Genomic DNA, 17,193 nt, shown 5'->3' with positions numbered 1-17,193 from the left:
TTTTCTTTGGTTTTTTAAAATTACTTTTTTTTGGTTCTATTTCGATCCAAATTCATTTATTTTATTTTTTTGGAAAATTGGAAAAAAAACTGAAAAGAGCCCATTTTTTGAATTGCTGCTTTCTTCCTAGTTTCGACGTTTTCCTGTTATTTTAATTGATTTTCCTCTTTTATTATATGTAATTTGAAACATAATTTATCACATTTTCAGGAATTTTTTCCGTAAAAAAGTTACAAAAAATAACGTTAAATTATCGAATTTTACAGAAAAATGTCTGTAAAAATGTGAGAAAAACCAATAAAAATATCTGAAAAATGCCGAAATTTGCGCGGGAATTCAAAAATAAATGGATTTTTCTGTGCAAAATTGAAAAAAAATTAATAAATATGACTATGGCAATTTTTTCATTAAAAAAAAATTCCAATTTGAAACATGATTTGTCACATTTTCAGGCATTTTTCCGCAAAAAAGTTGAGAAATTATCGATTTTTAAGCCAATTTTAGAATTTCTTTCACACAAAATGTTAAAAAAAAAAAAAACAAAATTTCGAATTATAAAACAAAAAAACGCAAAAAACCAATAAAAAATAGCTGGAAAATGTCAAATTTGTTGAAAAATTGAAAAAATAATTTCAAAAAATTTAGATAAATTCTACAATTTTAGGAAAACCCATTTTCCTGCAATTTACCATCTAAAAAGCTCACAGAGACACACTACACTCCACCTTTAAAAGCAAACGCGCTCCACCGAACAACTCCCAATTTTTTCCATTTTTATTAGGAAATACTGGATAATATTGTGCGTCTCTCTCGAACGGCTAAAAAATGAGTAAGCAGCAACGGCGAAAAGGAAATGCAAAGGTTAGTTTTTCATTCCTTGGCTAAAATGAAGATGAAACGAGTTGTTCAGAATGCGAGCAGTGCGGCGGCTCACGAGTATTTGGCTCAAGGAGGAGCCACGTTTGTCGGGTTGACGCCTGAGATGAATATTTTCGAGGTGAGAGGCTATTTGGATTTTTTTAAGTGAAAAAATAAAAAATTCCCAATATTTTTCCTTTATTAAACCTTTATTTCCGCTGAAAAATTAGGGAAAATGCTCAAAAACTACTTTTTTTTTGCCATTTTTGAGCAGTTTTTCAAACTTTTCGGCAGAAATATATGTTATTTTCAGAAAAATGAAGTAATTTTTAATGAAAAATTATTTTTAAAAAAAGCTTTAAAAAAAGTCCATTTTGATTTTTTTAATTAAAAAAGTAATGAAATTCCCAATATTTTTCCTTTGTTTTTAACCTTTATTTCCGCTGAAAAGTTTGGGAAAATACTCAAAAATTAGATTTTTTGCCATTTTTTAGCACTTTTTCAAACTTTTCGCCGGAAATAAAGCAAATTTTCATATTTTGACACTAATTTTAAATGAAAAATGTTAGAAAAACCGATCAAAAGAGCAGTGCCGCACAGAAAAAGAGGCGGAGCGTAATTTTGCAATCCTGCGGCACGGTTTCCACTTTTAAATTAAAATTTCGATTTCACTTGTTTTATTGGCACCTGAGATGAATATTTTCGAGGTGAGAGGCTATTTTGATTTGGAAAATCAAAAAAATTTAAAAAAATTCCCAAGATTTTTCATAAAATAACATTTATTTCCGCTGAAAAGTTTTGAAAAATGCTCAAAAAATTTTTTTTGCCATTTTTGAGCACTTTTCGGCGGAAATAAGTGTTATTTTCTGAAAAATCAAGTGATTTTTGATAAAAAATGTTAGAAAAAACTATCAAAAAAGCAGGCGCCGCACAGAAATAGAGGCGGAGCGTAATTTTGCAACCCTGCGGCACGTTTTCCACTTTTAAATTAAAATTTCGATTTTTACCTGTTTTCTTTTCTTTTCTTTTTTCTAATAAAAATATTATCCAATTTAATCCTCATATTACGTATACATCTGCAAAAGTCGCCATATCTTACGCGCAAGATATCCCGCAGGGAAGAGACAAAATTACTGTATTTGTGTCGATTTACGGGCCGGGTTGGCATCATTTTTTGAATTTAATTTTTTTTTAAATTTCGAGTAGCAATTTTTCATCTTCAAGCGTTTTTATGTTAAAAATTCAATTATTTAATTGAAAAATCCATAAAGATGAGAAAAAAAACGAAAAATATCTGAAATTTGAAAATTGCTGCTCGAAATTTAAAAAAGCAGTAATTTTCAACTTTCAGATACTTTTCGTTTTTTTCCTCATTTTTATGGATTTTTCAAATAAATAATTGAATTTTTAACATAAAACGCTTGAAAATGAAAAATCGCTGATCGAAATTGAAAAAAATTAAGTTCGAAAAATGCAGCCAGAGCGGTCCGTAAATCGACACGAATACAGTAACTTCGTTTCTTCCCCGCGGGATATCTTGCGCGTAAGATATGACGATTTTTTGTAGATGGATAAGTAATATCAGAATTAAATAGGATAATATTTTTATTCGAAAAAAGAGAATAAAACAGGTAGAAATCGAAATTTTTATTTAAAAGTTGAAAAACCGTGCCGCAGAGTTGCAAAATCACGCCCCGCCTCTTTTTCTGTGCGGGGCTGATTTTTTTCTAACATTTTTCATTAAAAATTAGTGCCAAAATATGAAAATTTGCTTTTTTTTTCCGCCGAAACGTGCTCAAAAATGGCAAAAAAAATGCTTTTTTCCGAACGTGTCAGCGGAAATAAATGTTATTTTCAGAAAAAAAAATTGAATTGCATTATAATTTTTTCCAGGTGGCCAGCAGCAATCGACTCCATCAAGTAGTGGAAATCGACGACGAAACTCGGATTGTCATGAAAAAATTGACGAAAAAAGACTGTCAGACGAGAGAAAAGGGGCTCAAAGAGCTTATGGAACTGATAAACACGGAAAATAGTTCGATCGAGAGCTCCTATGAGCATTTCTGTGGACTCGTCGCCCAGTTGACCACAGATGGAAGCCCAACTGTGAGAATGCTCACGATGAAAGTGATTTCTCAGTTTTTGACAAAGTTAAAGAAATCTGCGAGTAAAGGATTGAAGAAAATCATTCCTTTCGTTCTTTTTGCAAAGTCTGATGTTACGAATGGAGTCGCTGCGGCTGCTTCTGCAGTTATTCGAGATGGATTTGATGCGGATAAGAAGCGACAAGTTGTGGAGCTCTTTGTGCCGAATACCTTTGATTTGGCAGCGAAAATTGCGGAGGGAAAGCATGAACTCTCGCTGCCAGCGGAATATGATGCTTCGGAGGATCTGGAAACGCGGAAAATGAGACTGGAGACGCAATCTTTGAATACATTCCTATCTTATATTAAAGGTGGAGTAGAGTCAGAAAATATATGTTTTGAAGGTGGAGCACCGAAATTTGAGACTTTGCTTTTTAGACCCAAAATTGGTCCAAAACTACCGAATTTCGTAATGAGACGTTCTGAAAATTTCTCAAAAAAAGTTACGGCGGTTCAAAGTTCTGCAAAATAAGGCCCATTTTCAGCTAAAATCAAATTTTTGCCAACTTCTCTGTGTCTCAGCGTCTGGAACTTAATTTTTATTTATTCATCACTTTTTAATAAATATTACGGTTTTTTATTAGCCGTTTATTCGTTGATTTTTAGTACATTTATTGTCAGTGGAGCACAAAATGTAACTTTAAAAAAAAATGCAACTTTGCGCCCCACTGACCATAAATGCACTGAAAATCAACGAATAAACGGCTAATAAAAAACCGCAATATTTATTAAAAAGTGATGAATATATAAAAATTAAGTTCCAGACGCTGCAACACCGAAAAGTTGGCAAACATTTTGATCTTAGCTGAAAATTAGCTTTTTTTTTCAAAAATTTGAACCGCCGTAACTTCTTTTTTGAGAAATTTTCAAAACGTCTCATTACGAAATTCGGTAGTTTTGGACCAATTTTGGTCTAAAAAAGCAAAGTCTTAAATTTCGGTACTCCACCCTTTAAATGATGAAAAAAAAAGACCCTAATGACCGAAAATGAATGTAAAAAAATTTGAGGCACCACGTTTTTAAAGGTGGAGCACCGAAAAATCTGGGAAATATTTTTAATCGACTCCACATTTTCCCTATTCCGAATATCTATGTGAAAAAATCGAAAAAAAAATCCGAGATTTTATATTTAAGCTTGAAATCACGATTTTCATTTGCGCACGTGCGCAAACCATGAGATTTTTCAAATTCGCTCCCAAATAAATTCGCATTGGAGCGCGCTTGCATCGTTTGATTTTCTTAGTTTTTTTAAAAATTTTTTTTCGTCGAATTCAATTTTTTTCAAAAGTTTCATTCATTTTTTGTCGAAAAAAAAGTTTTATCGGTTTTCTGAAAAAAAAAAATTTTTTCGTCAAAAATGAATAACACTGGTTAAAAAAAATTGAATTCGACGAAAATAATTTTTTTTAAAAACGAAGAAAATCAAACGATGCAAGCGCGCTCCAATGCGAATTTATTTTGGCGCGTATTTGAAAAAAGAGACCGGGGCACAAATGAAATTCTGCGATTTCAAGCTTAAATATAAAATTAGGGAAATTTTTTTTTTTTGATTTTTTCACATCGAAATTTGGAATTAGGGGCGAATTTGGAGTCAATTAAAAATTATTTCCCAGATTTCGGTAGATCTACATTTTTAGGATGTCTGGCACCGTGCCAACTGCGGTTTTCGCAGTTTTTCGAATAAATCGAAATAACGATGCTCCGATATTACGCATCACGCGTTGTTTATCGTTTTCCAGAAGTTTTTATTTCAAAAAAGCAATTTCTGAACGCTAAACAACGCGCGAGATACGTAATATCGGAGCATCGTTGTTTCGTTTTTCTACGAGAAAACTGCGAAAACCGCAGTTGGCACGGTGCTAGGCATCCTGAAAATGTAGATTTTGAAAACGTGGTGCCTCGATTTTTGAAAAATTGAAAAATCATTTAAAAAAAATTTTTACATTTTTCTACAGGTAAGTATTTTCGGTCACTAGGGGGCTCATTTACAGCAAAAATTTTAATTTTTAATTTTTAATTTTTAAAAAATATTAATTTTTCACCATTTCAGAGTACGGAAATGAGTCCAAGCTCTGGGAAGAGCCAGCGAGAAAGCTGTTTTCCAATTCGGAATTTATCAAAAAAACGTTTGCCGGGAAGAAAGAAGCGTTGAAAGTTCAACTTTTGAATATTTCCTACAAATTTTCGGATAATATTGAAGTAATCCTGAGTAATCCGGTCATATCTACATATATTCAAGCTTCACTAGATGCTCAAACTTTCAGTACAGAATGTGCAACTGCTTGGGAAGGAATTCTAATTTTACTTCCTGATGAGAGATTTCATGCGAAGTGTTCTCTACAAAAAGGAATATATCCAAGACTTCTGAATTTGATTCGAAAGAAAGGAAATCACTGGAGAGTTCTCAAACATTATCTCCTGCCAGCAGTTTCGGTGCTTCTTCAAAAGTTGGAAAATCCTGCCCTGATTACTTCGATTATTACAAGTTTCACGGATAATTTGCCATGGCAGGCCGAGGCATCGATGAATGCGATTCATTGCTGGTTTTGCACGTTTTCGGATTTTGTGAAATGGATTCTTGGAAATGATCGGATTAATTTGGAAATTTTGAAGGATTTGAGTCCTTTGGTAGGGGTTTTTGAGGTTTTGCATTAAAAAAAGGTTTAAAAAAATCGATTTTTTGAAAAAAAATAACTTAAAAGTTTGGTATTTTCAGAAAAAAAGCTTTTTTTTTCATCATAATTTGAGAAAAATTGAATTTTATTGCAAATTTTCTAAACTTTTTTTTTTGATTTTTCGATTTTCTCTGAAAAATCAAAAAAAAAGTTTAGAAAATAAACAATACAATTCTTTTTTTTTCGATTTCTCGATTTTCCATGGAAAACTTTAAGATATTTTTCGAAAAATCAACTTTTTTTCTAAATATTCAAAAATCGACAAACTCTCGAAACTCCGCCCTTTTTTCCGTGCGGCACTTTGACTTTACCCAAATTCTTCGAGTTTTGAAGTGAAAAAAAACTTTTTTTTTTGTATTTCTAAAATACAAAAATCTCAAAATTTTACACTTAGAATTTTGCGAACGGCCGCAAATTATTTTTGTTTTTTATTTAAAAAGCTTACATTCACAACATTCTAAATCTGAAATTTTTTGATTTCTGAAAAATTGTCACTTGAAAATTCGAAGAATTTCTGTTAAAATTGGTTGTTTTGCGGCACGGAAAAATGGGCGGAGTTTTAAGATAAATGCGCGGTAATTCAAATTACTCAAAATTGACCGGTTTTTTTTTCTCAAAAGTATGCCTATTTTTTTGTAATTTCGAAAATTTGTGCGCCTTTAAAGAGTACTGTAATATCTCTTTTTGAAATTTTCATCGATTTTTTATAGTTTTCCGATGAAAATATATTTATTTATTAGAAAAGTTATATAAACGAAAAAAAGAAACAATTGTATTGAAAAACTATGAAAAATCGATGAAAATTCCGAAAAAATTTAATTACACTACTCTCTTTAAAGGTGCATACCTTTTTGCATTTAACAAAAATTTGTCGTTTTGAGACCAAAAAAAAAACGAAAATCGAAAATTTTGCTGCTTGGTAAAATATATCGGCTTTCAGGACCAGGGCGCACTTTGAAGTAAAATCCCCAGCTACCTACAATTTTTCGAAAAAAAATAGTTTGGCTGAAAAATTTCACACACAAAAAAACTAAAAATCGCTGAAAATTTCCAAAAAATTTTAAACTTTTTCCAGATTGTGGAAATGTCGAACCAATCGATGCACTTTAACACCGCAGAGGCAACCGAATGCATTTCCGGATTAATTCATTGGATTATCGAGAAAAAAGTTTTGGAAAATCCCGCCGAATTTTTTGATCTCCTAAAAACCTCCATTTACGAAGTTGCTCCACCCGAGAAAAGTCGACTTTTTGCGGATTCTTTAACACTTCCTGCAAAGCACCTGGAACTTGCTCATTTACACGGAAATTTGCTCTCAAATCCTGATGTCGATTTTCATATTATCAGGAATTTGGCGCGTGCTTCGAATTCTGAGTATTTTGAGGAAACTTGCCGAAATATCAATAATTTCGAGTTTATCGAAAATTCCGATCGATTTGATATGCTTCAAGCTGTGGAAATTGTGAAATTGATTGAGATGAAGCCTTCTCTGAGCCTTCAAATCAAAAATAATCACGTTGGACGTCAACTTTTACTCTCTGAAAATTCAGAAATTTGGGAAAAATCGCTGAAAAACGTCCCAGCTGGAGTTTTCCAGGAAATGGTGAATTTCTGGCACGAGAAAAGAAATGGAAAGGCTATTGCACAGGCTGTGAATTTTCTGAAAAAAATGGGAATTCAGTTGGACACTAATGCCGCTGCTGAGAACGTTGATTTTCTCATTTCCCTGTTACAAAGTTTGGATTCCAAGGAGGACCCTGAAGAACGAAAAAATCTAGTTTTGAAGCTGCTTTCAGCACTTTTCGATGCGGAAGATGAGCCGAAATTGGAGCATTTTGAGAGCTTGAAGAGCCATTTAAATGGAGATTTCGAGCAGTTCTTCGAGAAATTATTTGCGAATATGGAGGAAGAGGATGCTGAAAGAGTTTTGGAAATTGCAGCTAGATTTGATAAGCTTGTTGGATTTTGTGATGCAGATTCGAGAGGGGAAATCGCTGGGAAAATGATATTGGGAAGAAGAGAATTTGATGAAATGTCTGAAAAACTTCATTTTGTAAGCAAAAAAAAAATGAATTTTTATCCAGAATTTTCGATTTTCAGCTAGAACTAGATGTTCTCACTGTCTCCCAGCACACCACCATCATCACTGATGCTCTAAGCCGGCCAATTGAGCATCTGGAAGAGAAAGAGGCGACGAAGATGGTCAAAGAGCTCGGAAGATTGGCTCTGTTCAGTGTGGCTTCGAATTGTCGGTTTTAGTTGCAAATTTGCAGAAAAAAATTATTTTGAAGAAATTCTGTCACAGCATTCTATAAAAAAATTATAATTTTCAAAAAATTGGGCATTTTTGCGTTTTCCAGCTTAAAACATTATTTTTTATCGATATTTTCAGATATTTTCTTTTATTTAAAAAAATATTCGAAAAAATCTTTAAAATTTAAAAATCGAGCGCTTTTTTTTATAAATTAAAAAACACTTTTTTGATTTTAAATTTAAATTATAATTTTAAAAATACTGTAGATTAACACCTTTTTTTCTGTTTTTTACGAAAAAAAAAATCGACAAATTTCGATTTTTTTAAAAAGTTTGTTATTAGGGGAACACAAAATTCTGAGAATGCGTACTGCACAACATATTTGACGCGCAAAATATCTCGTAGCGGAAACTACAGTAATTCTTTAAATTACTACTGTAGGTCGATTTACTGACTAGATTTTTGAAATTAATTAAATAATTTATTTATCGATAGAATATTCAGATTAAGCAAAAAAAAAAGAGAAAATAATACGAAGAAACAAAGGGAAGATGGAATATCGCTAAATATAAATATTCGAAAATAAATTAATTTCATAAAATCGAGATCCCGTAAATCGACACAAGCGCTACGGTAGTCATTAAAAAGATTACTGTAGTTTCGTTTTCGCTACGAGATATTTGCGCGTCATATATGTTGTTTTAGTCAGAAAATCCACAAAAAGGCTCAAAATTCGACTTTTTTGTATTGTATTAAATTTCAGAATTTTCTCAAAATTTTGTGGTCCCGTAAATAAGAAAAAAAAACGAAAAATTTGTTTTTTCTTTTATTTTTCTAGAAATTTTATTCCAAAAAAAAAAAAACGAAATACCTTCAAAAAAAATAATTTCAACAGAAAACTAAGTGATTTCTCAAAGTTTTCCTATTTTTTAAACTTGAATACTTCAGTATCGTGAATTGGTCACATCTTTCTATAATCTCAATTTTATTTTCAGATAACTCTTCAATTCATCAGTTATTCGCGTGGCAAATGATTCGTGTAATCTCTGCACTTGGTAATCGATATTGTTTGAAATTTTTGGATGAAGAACTTCAACAATTGAGAATAGAACTCGAGAAGAGAGTAATTAAATCAGAAGAAATTCAGAAATTGATAAATGATGGCTGTTGTTGTGCACCAAACTTTATCACAGATACCTATGGAATTCCTGAAAAACGCCAAAAATTCGAAGAATATTCAGAAGATATGGATACGAAAATTGAGACAATTTACCTGTTAGTATTATTAATAAGACGCAGAAAAATGAGCCTTTTTTAAAGGTGCAATCGGTTTTTTGCCCCTACAGTCTCGAATACCGAATATAATTGTAAAAGGTGTTTTTTTAGATAAATTTGAACTTTTAGTTAATATTTTGAATTTTTAGTCAAAATATTGCATTTTTCGGGAAAATTAGAATTTTTAAATAATAAGTTAGAATTATTGAGCAAAATTTGAATTTTTGAGAAAAATTTGAATTTTTTGGTGAAAAATTTGAAAAAATGGAATTCTTTGAAAAAAGTTGAATTTTTCAAAAAAAATTGGAATTTTTCGGGAAAAATATAAATTTTTAGTCAAAAGATTTGAAGTTTTTGAGGAAAATCGGAATTTTTGGTTAAAATTTCGAATTTTTAGTTAAAATGTTTGAATTCAGAATGAAAATTTTCTAAATTTCTCAATTTTTCAGACACTTTTCCACATAAAGTTTTAAAAAAATTTTAATTCAAACATTTTTGAAAAATTCCAATTTTTAAATTCAGTTTTAATTAACATTAATTTTAATATTAACAATTTAAACGTTTTGGAATTTAAAACGTTGAAAATTTCAAAAATTAATGAAAACATGTGGTGTCAGGCTGTCCCATTACGGTTTGATCTACAAAAAATGCGGAAACTTTTTTCTCAAAAAAAATGTGACGTCAACACGTTCTTAATCATGCGAAATCAGTTGAGAACTCTGCGTCTCTTCTCCCGCATTTTTTGTAGATCAACGTAGATCAATCCAACATGGGACACTCTGGCACCACGTGTAAAAACTACGGAAAACGTGTAAAAAAATCGACGAAAAATGCTTGAAAATTGGCGAAGCTGACCGAAAAAGTTTAAAATTACGGTTTTTTCCGACAAAATACCTAACGAGACCCATTTTTCTGCATCTTCATAATAATAACTTTTTTTTTCAATTTAAATATATTCTACTCCCTACTATTTTTAATTTTTCAGAAAAACCGACACACCTCTGGAATATGTTGAAAAAGTCTTCGAAGCATCACAATCTGAAAATTCATTTCCACTATTTCAATTTGATCAGTATGCCTCGTAAAGTGCTTAAAATTGCCCAATTTCGCCCAATTTTCAGATCAAAAAAGTACGAATGGCTGGCGAATTTGACGTTTGTGAAGCGATTTATCCAGTGTGGCGGGGAAATTTTCCGCGCTGAGAATTTGGAATTTCGAGATTTTACACTTTGTGGGATTATTACGGTTTTAGATGTGAGATTGGAAGCCTAAATTTTACAAAAAACGCAAATTTTGACATATTTTCCATCAAATTCCAAAAAAAAAACAGCTTTAAAAATTTTTTAAAAATCGTTTAAAGTTGCCCTAGATTACCGGGAAAAACTAGGAAAATTCTAAATTTCGTATAGAAATTTCCCGTAAAAATTCCAATAATTTTTTGTAAAAAAAAATTGCAAAAGTTCTCTCTCCGAAATATATCCAAAAAGCACATTATTTTAAATTTTCTCTGAAAAAATCGAAAAAATTCAGTTTTCCCTGAAAAAAATAGAAAAAAAATCAATTTTCTTTGTTTTATTTAAATCTTTTTTTTTGGTTTTTTCCAGTTTTTTGCAGCCCTGTTCACAACTAAAAAAGTTTTTTTTTTCTAAAAAATTTTTTAAAGTATTTTTTAAAAATCGAAAATTACAGGGTGGGCCAAAAGTATGGTAACACATGAAACGCTCTTTTACATGAGCTTTTCGCGCGACTGCCACGTCATACGTACATTTTTCTATCGAATACTGATAGCTGAATAAATTTCCTTCAATTTGACTCAAAATTTGTAATGTTTCCCAATAAGGTGTAATCTTTATCACCTCGACAATTTGGCGAACCCTTTCGAAAAAACGGTAATTTGGCACGCGGCACTTCCCACACAAACACACCTCCCACGCACGCAAATAATTTTCAGATGTATGATTTTTATGTTAAATTTAAAGTTAAAAAAGTGAAGAAGCGTTTTTAATTATTTTTGTAGCATATAAAAATTTTCTGTGTCGACACTGGCGCCTAGCAAGAACCTTTGAATATTTCATGAATTCAACTTTGCGAAATTTACTCAGGTTTTTTTGGTTTCGCAAGGAGTAACGACCCACAAAATCATCCGAGCTCAATTTTCTAAACAAATTCTGGAAAGTCAGGTCAAAACGTCTCGAAAAATACTAAAGTGAATTTTTCTGCATACTGCTACTCGCCGCTCACATCCATCTTTCTGGTGACTTTGCCATTCAAGACTTAACCTACTGCCGCAGTCCATGACAGAAATACCGTGATAGAAATTATTTGGATTTTTGTTTTTAAAGAATCTCTAGACCAAGAGCATTCTTTGAACTATAAAAACTTGTAAGACACGTGATGGATTCCTCGAGAAAAATGTAGAAATCCCGCAGAAAGCCGACTTGCGTGCCATAAAGATCGTGATCTCAAAAGTTCTGAAGGCCTGCAGCGATGCGGATGGGAATATTTTGAAAATTCAAAACGTTCATCTAGTCAGTATTTTATGAAGAACAAAACTTGTACAAATTGATGTAATAACTCTCTCCACTAGTAAAGTTATAGTGCTGCAAACGTGTTACCATACTTTTGGCCCACCCTGTATAAATAAAGCACTCAATTTTATCCGAAAAAACAACAAAAAAAATTTCATTTCAAAACTTTTTAATTTTTATTTTCAGACCTCCACAAACATCCCAACCGATTCTCTGAAAAAGAACAAATTTTTTCTAATAGTAAATAAATAAAAAATGATTTTTCATTTGGAAAAATCTTTAAAAAATCAATTTTCCTTGAATAAATCGAAAAATTTGCAATTTTCTCTTAAAAATCGAAAAAAATAACCGTAAAATTGCGATTTTTCTATATTCCGGAAAATGAAAAAAACTGTTCTTGCCTAAAAAAAATGTAGTTTTTATCCGGGAAAAAATAAAAAAGTTATATATATATTTTCAGACCTCCACAGACATCCTAATCGATTCTCCGCACTCTTTCTCTGAAAATCCTCTACTTGAAGCCCTCACCACCCTCTACCTCGAGCTTTTCGTGGTGCTCACCGATGCGACAAAGCGTGGAGCATATTCGGAGCAAAGTGTTGAAGAATGGAATGAATTCTACACACCAACAATTCATACCTATTGTATTCGACTATTCCGTACAATTCGACGAGATCAACAGCCGACTCCGTTCGTTCGGGCTCTTCTCAGAGCACTTTTTGTGATTTCTGAGTTTCCGACGAGCTTCTCAAATGATGATGACGTGGCGAATCAAGAGTTTATTCCGGAATTGTCGGTTTTCAAGTATCCCGCATTCCAAGAATCATGTATTGCACAGGCTTTTAGTCTATTTGCATCCAACAATGAGCATATTCAATTGATAGCTTATTCAGTTGCTAGATTGTAAGAATTTTAGCTTTTTTTTTAATTGAAAAATTTGAAAATGTAACGTACTACAGTCACGCTAAAATTTAAATTTTTTAGGGTTTTTTACAGAAAAAAAAAGATTTTTTTAAAATTTTTAGATGTTTTTTTTAGAAAAAAATTAAAAAATTTCTCTGAATTTTTTTCAGAGAAAATTAAAAAATTTTCGATTTTTTTGGATTTTTTTAAAAGAAAAAATTGATATTTTTTTCATTATTCTTTCAGAAAAATAATAATAAATTACGAATTTTTTTTGTTGAGAAAATTCAAATTTTCTCGATTTTACAGAGAAAATTGACATTTTTTCATTACTTTTTCAAGAAAAAATAATAATTCATTTCTATTTTTTCTGTGAAAAAATTAAACCAACATTTTTTGTTTTTCCGGAAAAATATTAAAGATTTATCCAGAAAATTATGATTTTATACTGAAATTTGAATATTTCTAAAGAAAATATAATTTCCAGTGAACGAAAAAAAAATTCGGACATTTTACCGTAAATAAAACTTGATAACTCTTTTAAAAAAATTACATAAAATTTCAAAACGGGCCCTAAAATTGATAATTTCACTTTTTTCAATAAAAAAGAATTTATCGAGTTATTAAAGCAGATAATTTCTGTCGGACTATATATTTTTTACGAAAAAATGTCTGAAAAATTGACAAAAAATTTGTGGAAAATAAGAAAACATTTTTTTATTAAAATTAATAATTTTACACTTTTCTTCGATTATTTTAGGCAAAATTCCAATTTAATAAATTTAAAAATCCAGTTTTGCCAAAAAAATGTGAATTTTTTCAGACTAATGCCAATAATGTTCAAATTGGAAAACGCAGCAGCTCTAAAATCAAACGAAGATTCAGAATTGCCGGTATCAAAATTTTTTTTGTTGAAAAATTGAAAAAAAAATTCTAAATATTTTCTTAGGTCTCTACGAATCGCCGGAAGCTTTCACTACCAGTAATGATATCAAAATCATATCCAAAAGATCATCATAATCCACACGTTGGCCCATTGCTTCTCGATTTGACACTTTTACCACTGGAAAATACAAAAGATTCAGGCTTTAGCCAAGAGCATCGGGTCGCCTATTGTGACGTCATTGATCCATTTTTCAAGAATGCTTTGAATGCATTGATGTTGGATCAGCCATTTGAGTTCCGTCAGGTTCCCATTGGTTGTCGAATTCGTATGTTACGAAAATTTGAATTTCAAAAAAAAAATGCGGCTTTTGCTCAAAATTTCCAATTTTTATCTGGAATTTTGAGCGCAATTTTTGCTTGAAAACCCCGAAAAATGGGGGATTTTGATAACAATTTTTTTTTGATTTTTAGAAAATCGGAAATTCGAACGAAAACTTAAAAAAAATGTGAAAAAATCCGAAATTTTGCAATTTTTCTGCCGAAAATACGGTACTCCAGGTCTCGACGCGATAAATTTATGTTTGAAAAAATTGTGTGCGCTTTTACAGAGTACTGTATTTTCACTTTTTGGAATTTTCACCAATTTTTAAAGAGTTTTTCTTGCGATTTGTTTTATCAATTTACTATGAAAAATTGGTGAAATTTCCGGAAAGTGAAATTACAGTACTATTTAAAGGCGCACATCATTTTACATTTTACTGAAATTTGGATTTGTTGAAATTTCAACGATTTTTCGAAATATGGATCGGAAAAAGGCCGAAATTTTCAAGAATCGAAAAACGAACAATTTTCGATCAATTTTTCATCAAATTTTGTTTATGTTGATGAGAAAAAAACCAATAAAAAAGCCACGGACCAAGGGTGTCGGTTTTTTTGATTTTTAAAAATTTGGAAAATCGAAAAATTTCGTTTTTTCAATTAAAAAAAACTATTGGTCTTGTTTCTTCTTTTCAGAATAAATGTTTATGTTTTTTTCTTATCAATATAAACAAAACTAGATTTAAAAATTTCGATTTTCTGAAAAAAAGAAAAATCGAAAATTGTTGGTTTTTTGATTTTTTTTAAATTCGAAAAATCTAAAAACGACCACGGACTCAATAGTTTTTTCCAAAAAAAATTTCAGCGAAATCGCAAGAACGAGCGTACTACTTGGAATCGGATCTATCAGCTTCTCCAATATTTTTCGATAAATTCGCTTCCCGTCTTCTCTTCAAATCGATGACATTGCTGCCAGCAGCAATTCGATTATTCTATAAAGGAATGCCAAATTGTTTTATGCCAATGTTCCAGGAAACTGTAACAAAGTACGCGAGCCGGTTGCTCATTGAACAGGAACTCGGAAAAGTTCGTGAAGCGAAATTCGAAGGAGAAATGAAAGTTCGAACAGTTCCAGTAACTGGAGAGATAATTGCCGAATATGTGGTCGAGGAGACGAAGATGAAGCTTACAATTGGCCTTCCACCGGATTATCCACTTTCTGTTCCTTCACTGACTCTTGATAAGGCAATTGTTAAGACGGATCGAGCGAAGAAATGGCTTTTACAGTTGAATGCCTACCTTTTTCATCAAAATGGAGCAATTTTAGAGGGAATTGAGATGTGGAAGCGGAATGTTGATAAGGGTGTGGAGGGTGTTGAGGATTGTACGATTTGTATGATGACTGTACATCAGCAGACACATCAGTTGCCGAAAATTAAGTGCAAACAGTGCAAGAATAAATTCCATTCGAATTGTTTGGTAGGTTATGAGGAAGCCCTATGGAAAGAGGAAATGCGCGAGAAGGAGATCTGCAGATCTGCAAAAATATTTTTTAAAAAAACTCTGAAAATTTGGAGTTTTCTGGCGGAAATCTGATAATTTTGAGGAAAAAAAATTTAGAGAAAATTTAAAAAATTTCAGAATTTTCGACTTTTTTCAGAAAAAATCGGAAATTTTCGATTTATTAGAGATAATCGAAAAATTTCAGAATTTTCGACTTTTTTTTCAGTTTTAAAAAATGTTTTTAGAGTAATTCCAAAAAATTGTAAATTTTCCGATTTTTTTCAGAGAAAATCTGAAAATTTCGATTTTCAAAAATTTTTCCAAAGAAAAGAGAACATTTTAAAATTTTTTTTGAAAAATCGGAATGTTTCGATTTTTTAAATCAAAAATAACAAATTATCGATTTTCTCGATTTTTTTCGGGAAAAATCGAAAAAAAAGCTGAAATTTTAGAGTTTTCTGATGAAAATCTGATAATTTTGAAAAAAAATTTCATTTCCGATTTTTTTCAGTGAAAAAAACGCAGCTATTCAATTTTTCCTGAAAACATTTCGATTTTTTAAATTAAAAATTTACGATTTTTGAATTTTTTCCAGAGAAAATCGAAAATTTTCAATTTTGTTTTAAGTCGAAAAATTGTAAATTTCTGATTTTTTCTGTGAAAACTCGAAATTTTTGAAAAATTTGCGATTTTTCCCTTAAAAAATGCAAAAAACGAAAACGAAAAACACTGAAAATTTGGAGTTTTCTTGCGGAAATCTGATGAAAATCTGATAATTTGAAGAAAAAAATTCCGAAATTTTGATTTTTTCCAGAAAAATTGATTATTTTCAATTTTTTCTAGAGAAAATCAGAAAATTATGATTTTTTTATTTCCGATTTCTTTTTCTGGAAAAATCGAAAAAAAAATTTTGGAATTTTCTAGTTAAAATCTGAAAAAAAAAAAATTCAAAAGATGAAATTTTTTCCAAAAAAAAAATTGATAATACCGACTTTTTTAGAGAAAAGCGAAACGTTTTTCGATTTTCTCAGAAAAAAATTTTGAGAAAATTGGAAATCGAAATTTTACGATTTTCTGAATTTTTTTCCTGCAAAAATCGATAAAATGGAAAAATTGCATATTTTTTCAGAGAAAATCGAAAATTTTCGTTTTTTCTTTTCGGGAAACATCGAAAAAAAGAAGAAAAATAGGAGTTTTTAGGTAAAAATCTGATAATTTTGAATAAAAATTTCCACAAATTTGAAAATTTCGATTATAAAAAATTCTGAACAATTAAAATTATTTTTTTCAGGGAAAAATTGAAAAAAATTGAAAATGTTTGATTTTTTCATAGAAAATGTGGATTTTTCAATTTTTTTTCAAACAGAAAATCGGAAAATTTCGATTTTCTCTAAAGTAAAAAAAAAAACGTAAATGTTCGATTATCTCTTATAAAAAATTTAAAAATGTTCTGCTTTTCCTGGAAAATATCGAAAATTTACAATTTTTTGCCAATTCAATCCGAAATGTTAGCAAAATTGTCGCAGATCTCCGTTACGCAGATTCCATTTTCGTGGGGCCGTGGTGGCCGTGGCCTAACTTTCTCCAATTTTCTTTTTTTTCAGTACAAATGGTTCGAATCAAGCAATCAATCGACTTGCCCACTTTGCCGGAATAATTTCACTTAAATTTCCTCTTTTTTCTTGTGATAATATTTATTTTTTAAAGAATTTATTTCTGTTTATCATTCGGTGTCAACTACGGATAGATATTTTATTGATTTTTCTCTATTTTTCGAAAAAAATCCCGTTTTTCTCGGGAAATTTGCTATCTCTGTGCCTATTTTTTGCATTTTTAAGGTATATTCCGCG

The 17,193-nt window shown here is 30.7% G+C and overlaps 1 protein-coding gene across 1 annotated transcript; it reads left to right on the top strand.

Annotated features, from left to right (window-relative positions):
• The first annotated feature begins 664 nt into the window (after positions 1 to 664).
• Positions 665 to 17,103, top strand: Y54E10A.11 (E3 ubiquitin-protein ligase listerin). Its single transcript, NM_058717.7, has 14 exons — positions 665 to 861; positions 911 to 997; positions 2,752 to 3,313; positions 5,053 to 5,630; positions 6,753 to 7,730; positions 7,778 to 7,925; positions 8,927 to 9,206; positions 10,192 to 10,278; positions 10,328 to 10,460; positions 12,195 to 12,637; positions 13,461 to 13,530; positions 13,587 to 13,848; positions 14,706 to 15,319; positions 16,948 to 17,103. The coding sequence occupies exons 1-14, from the start codon at positions 826 to 828 to the stop codon at positions 17,008 to 17,010; spliced, it is 4,341 nt and encodes a 1,446-aa protein (NP_491118.2). The 5' UTR covers positions 665 to 825; the 3' UTR covers positions 17,011 to 17,103.
• The last annotated feature ends 90 nt before the right edge of the window (positions 17,104 to 17,193 follow it).

Source organism: Caenorhabditis elegans, chromosome I (assembly GCF_000002985.6).
Source record: "Caenorhabditis elegans chromosome I".
Classification (NCBI taxonomy): Eukaryota; Metazoa; Nematoda; class Chromadorea; order Rhabditida; family Rhabditidae; genus Caenorhabditis; species Caenorhabditis elegans.
Note: the sequence above shows the minus strand (reverse complement) of the source record. Positions and strands in the feature narration are given on the sequence as shown.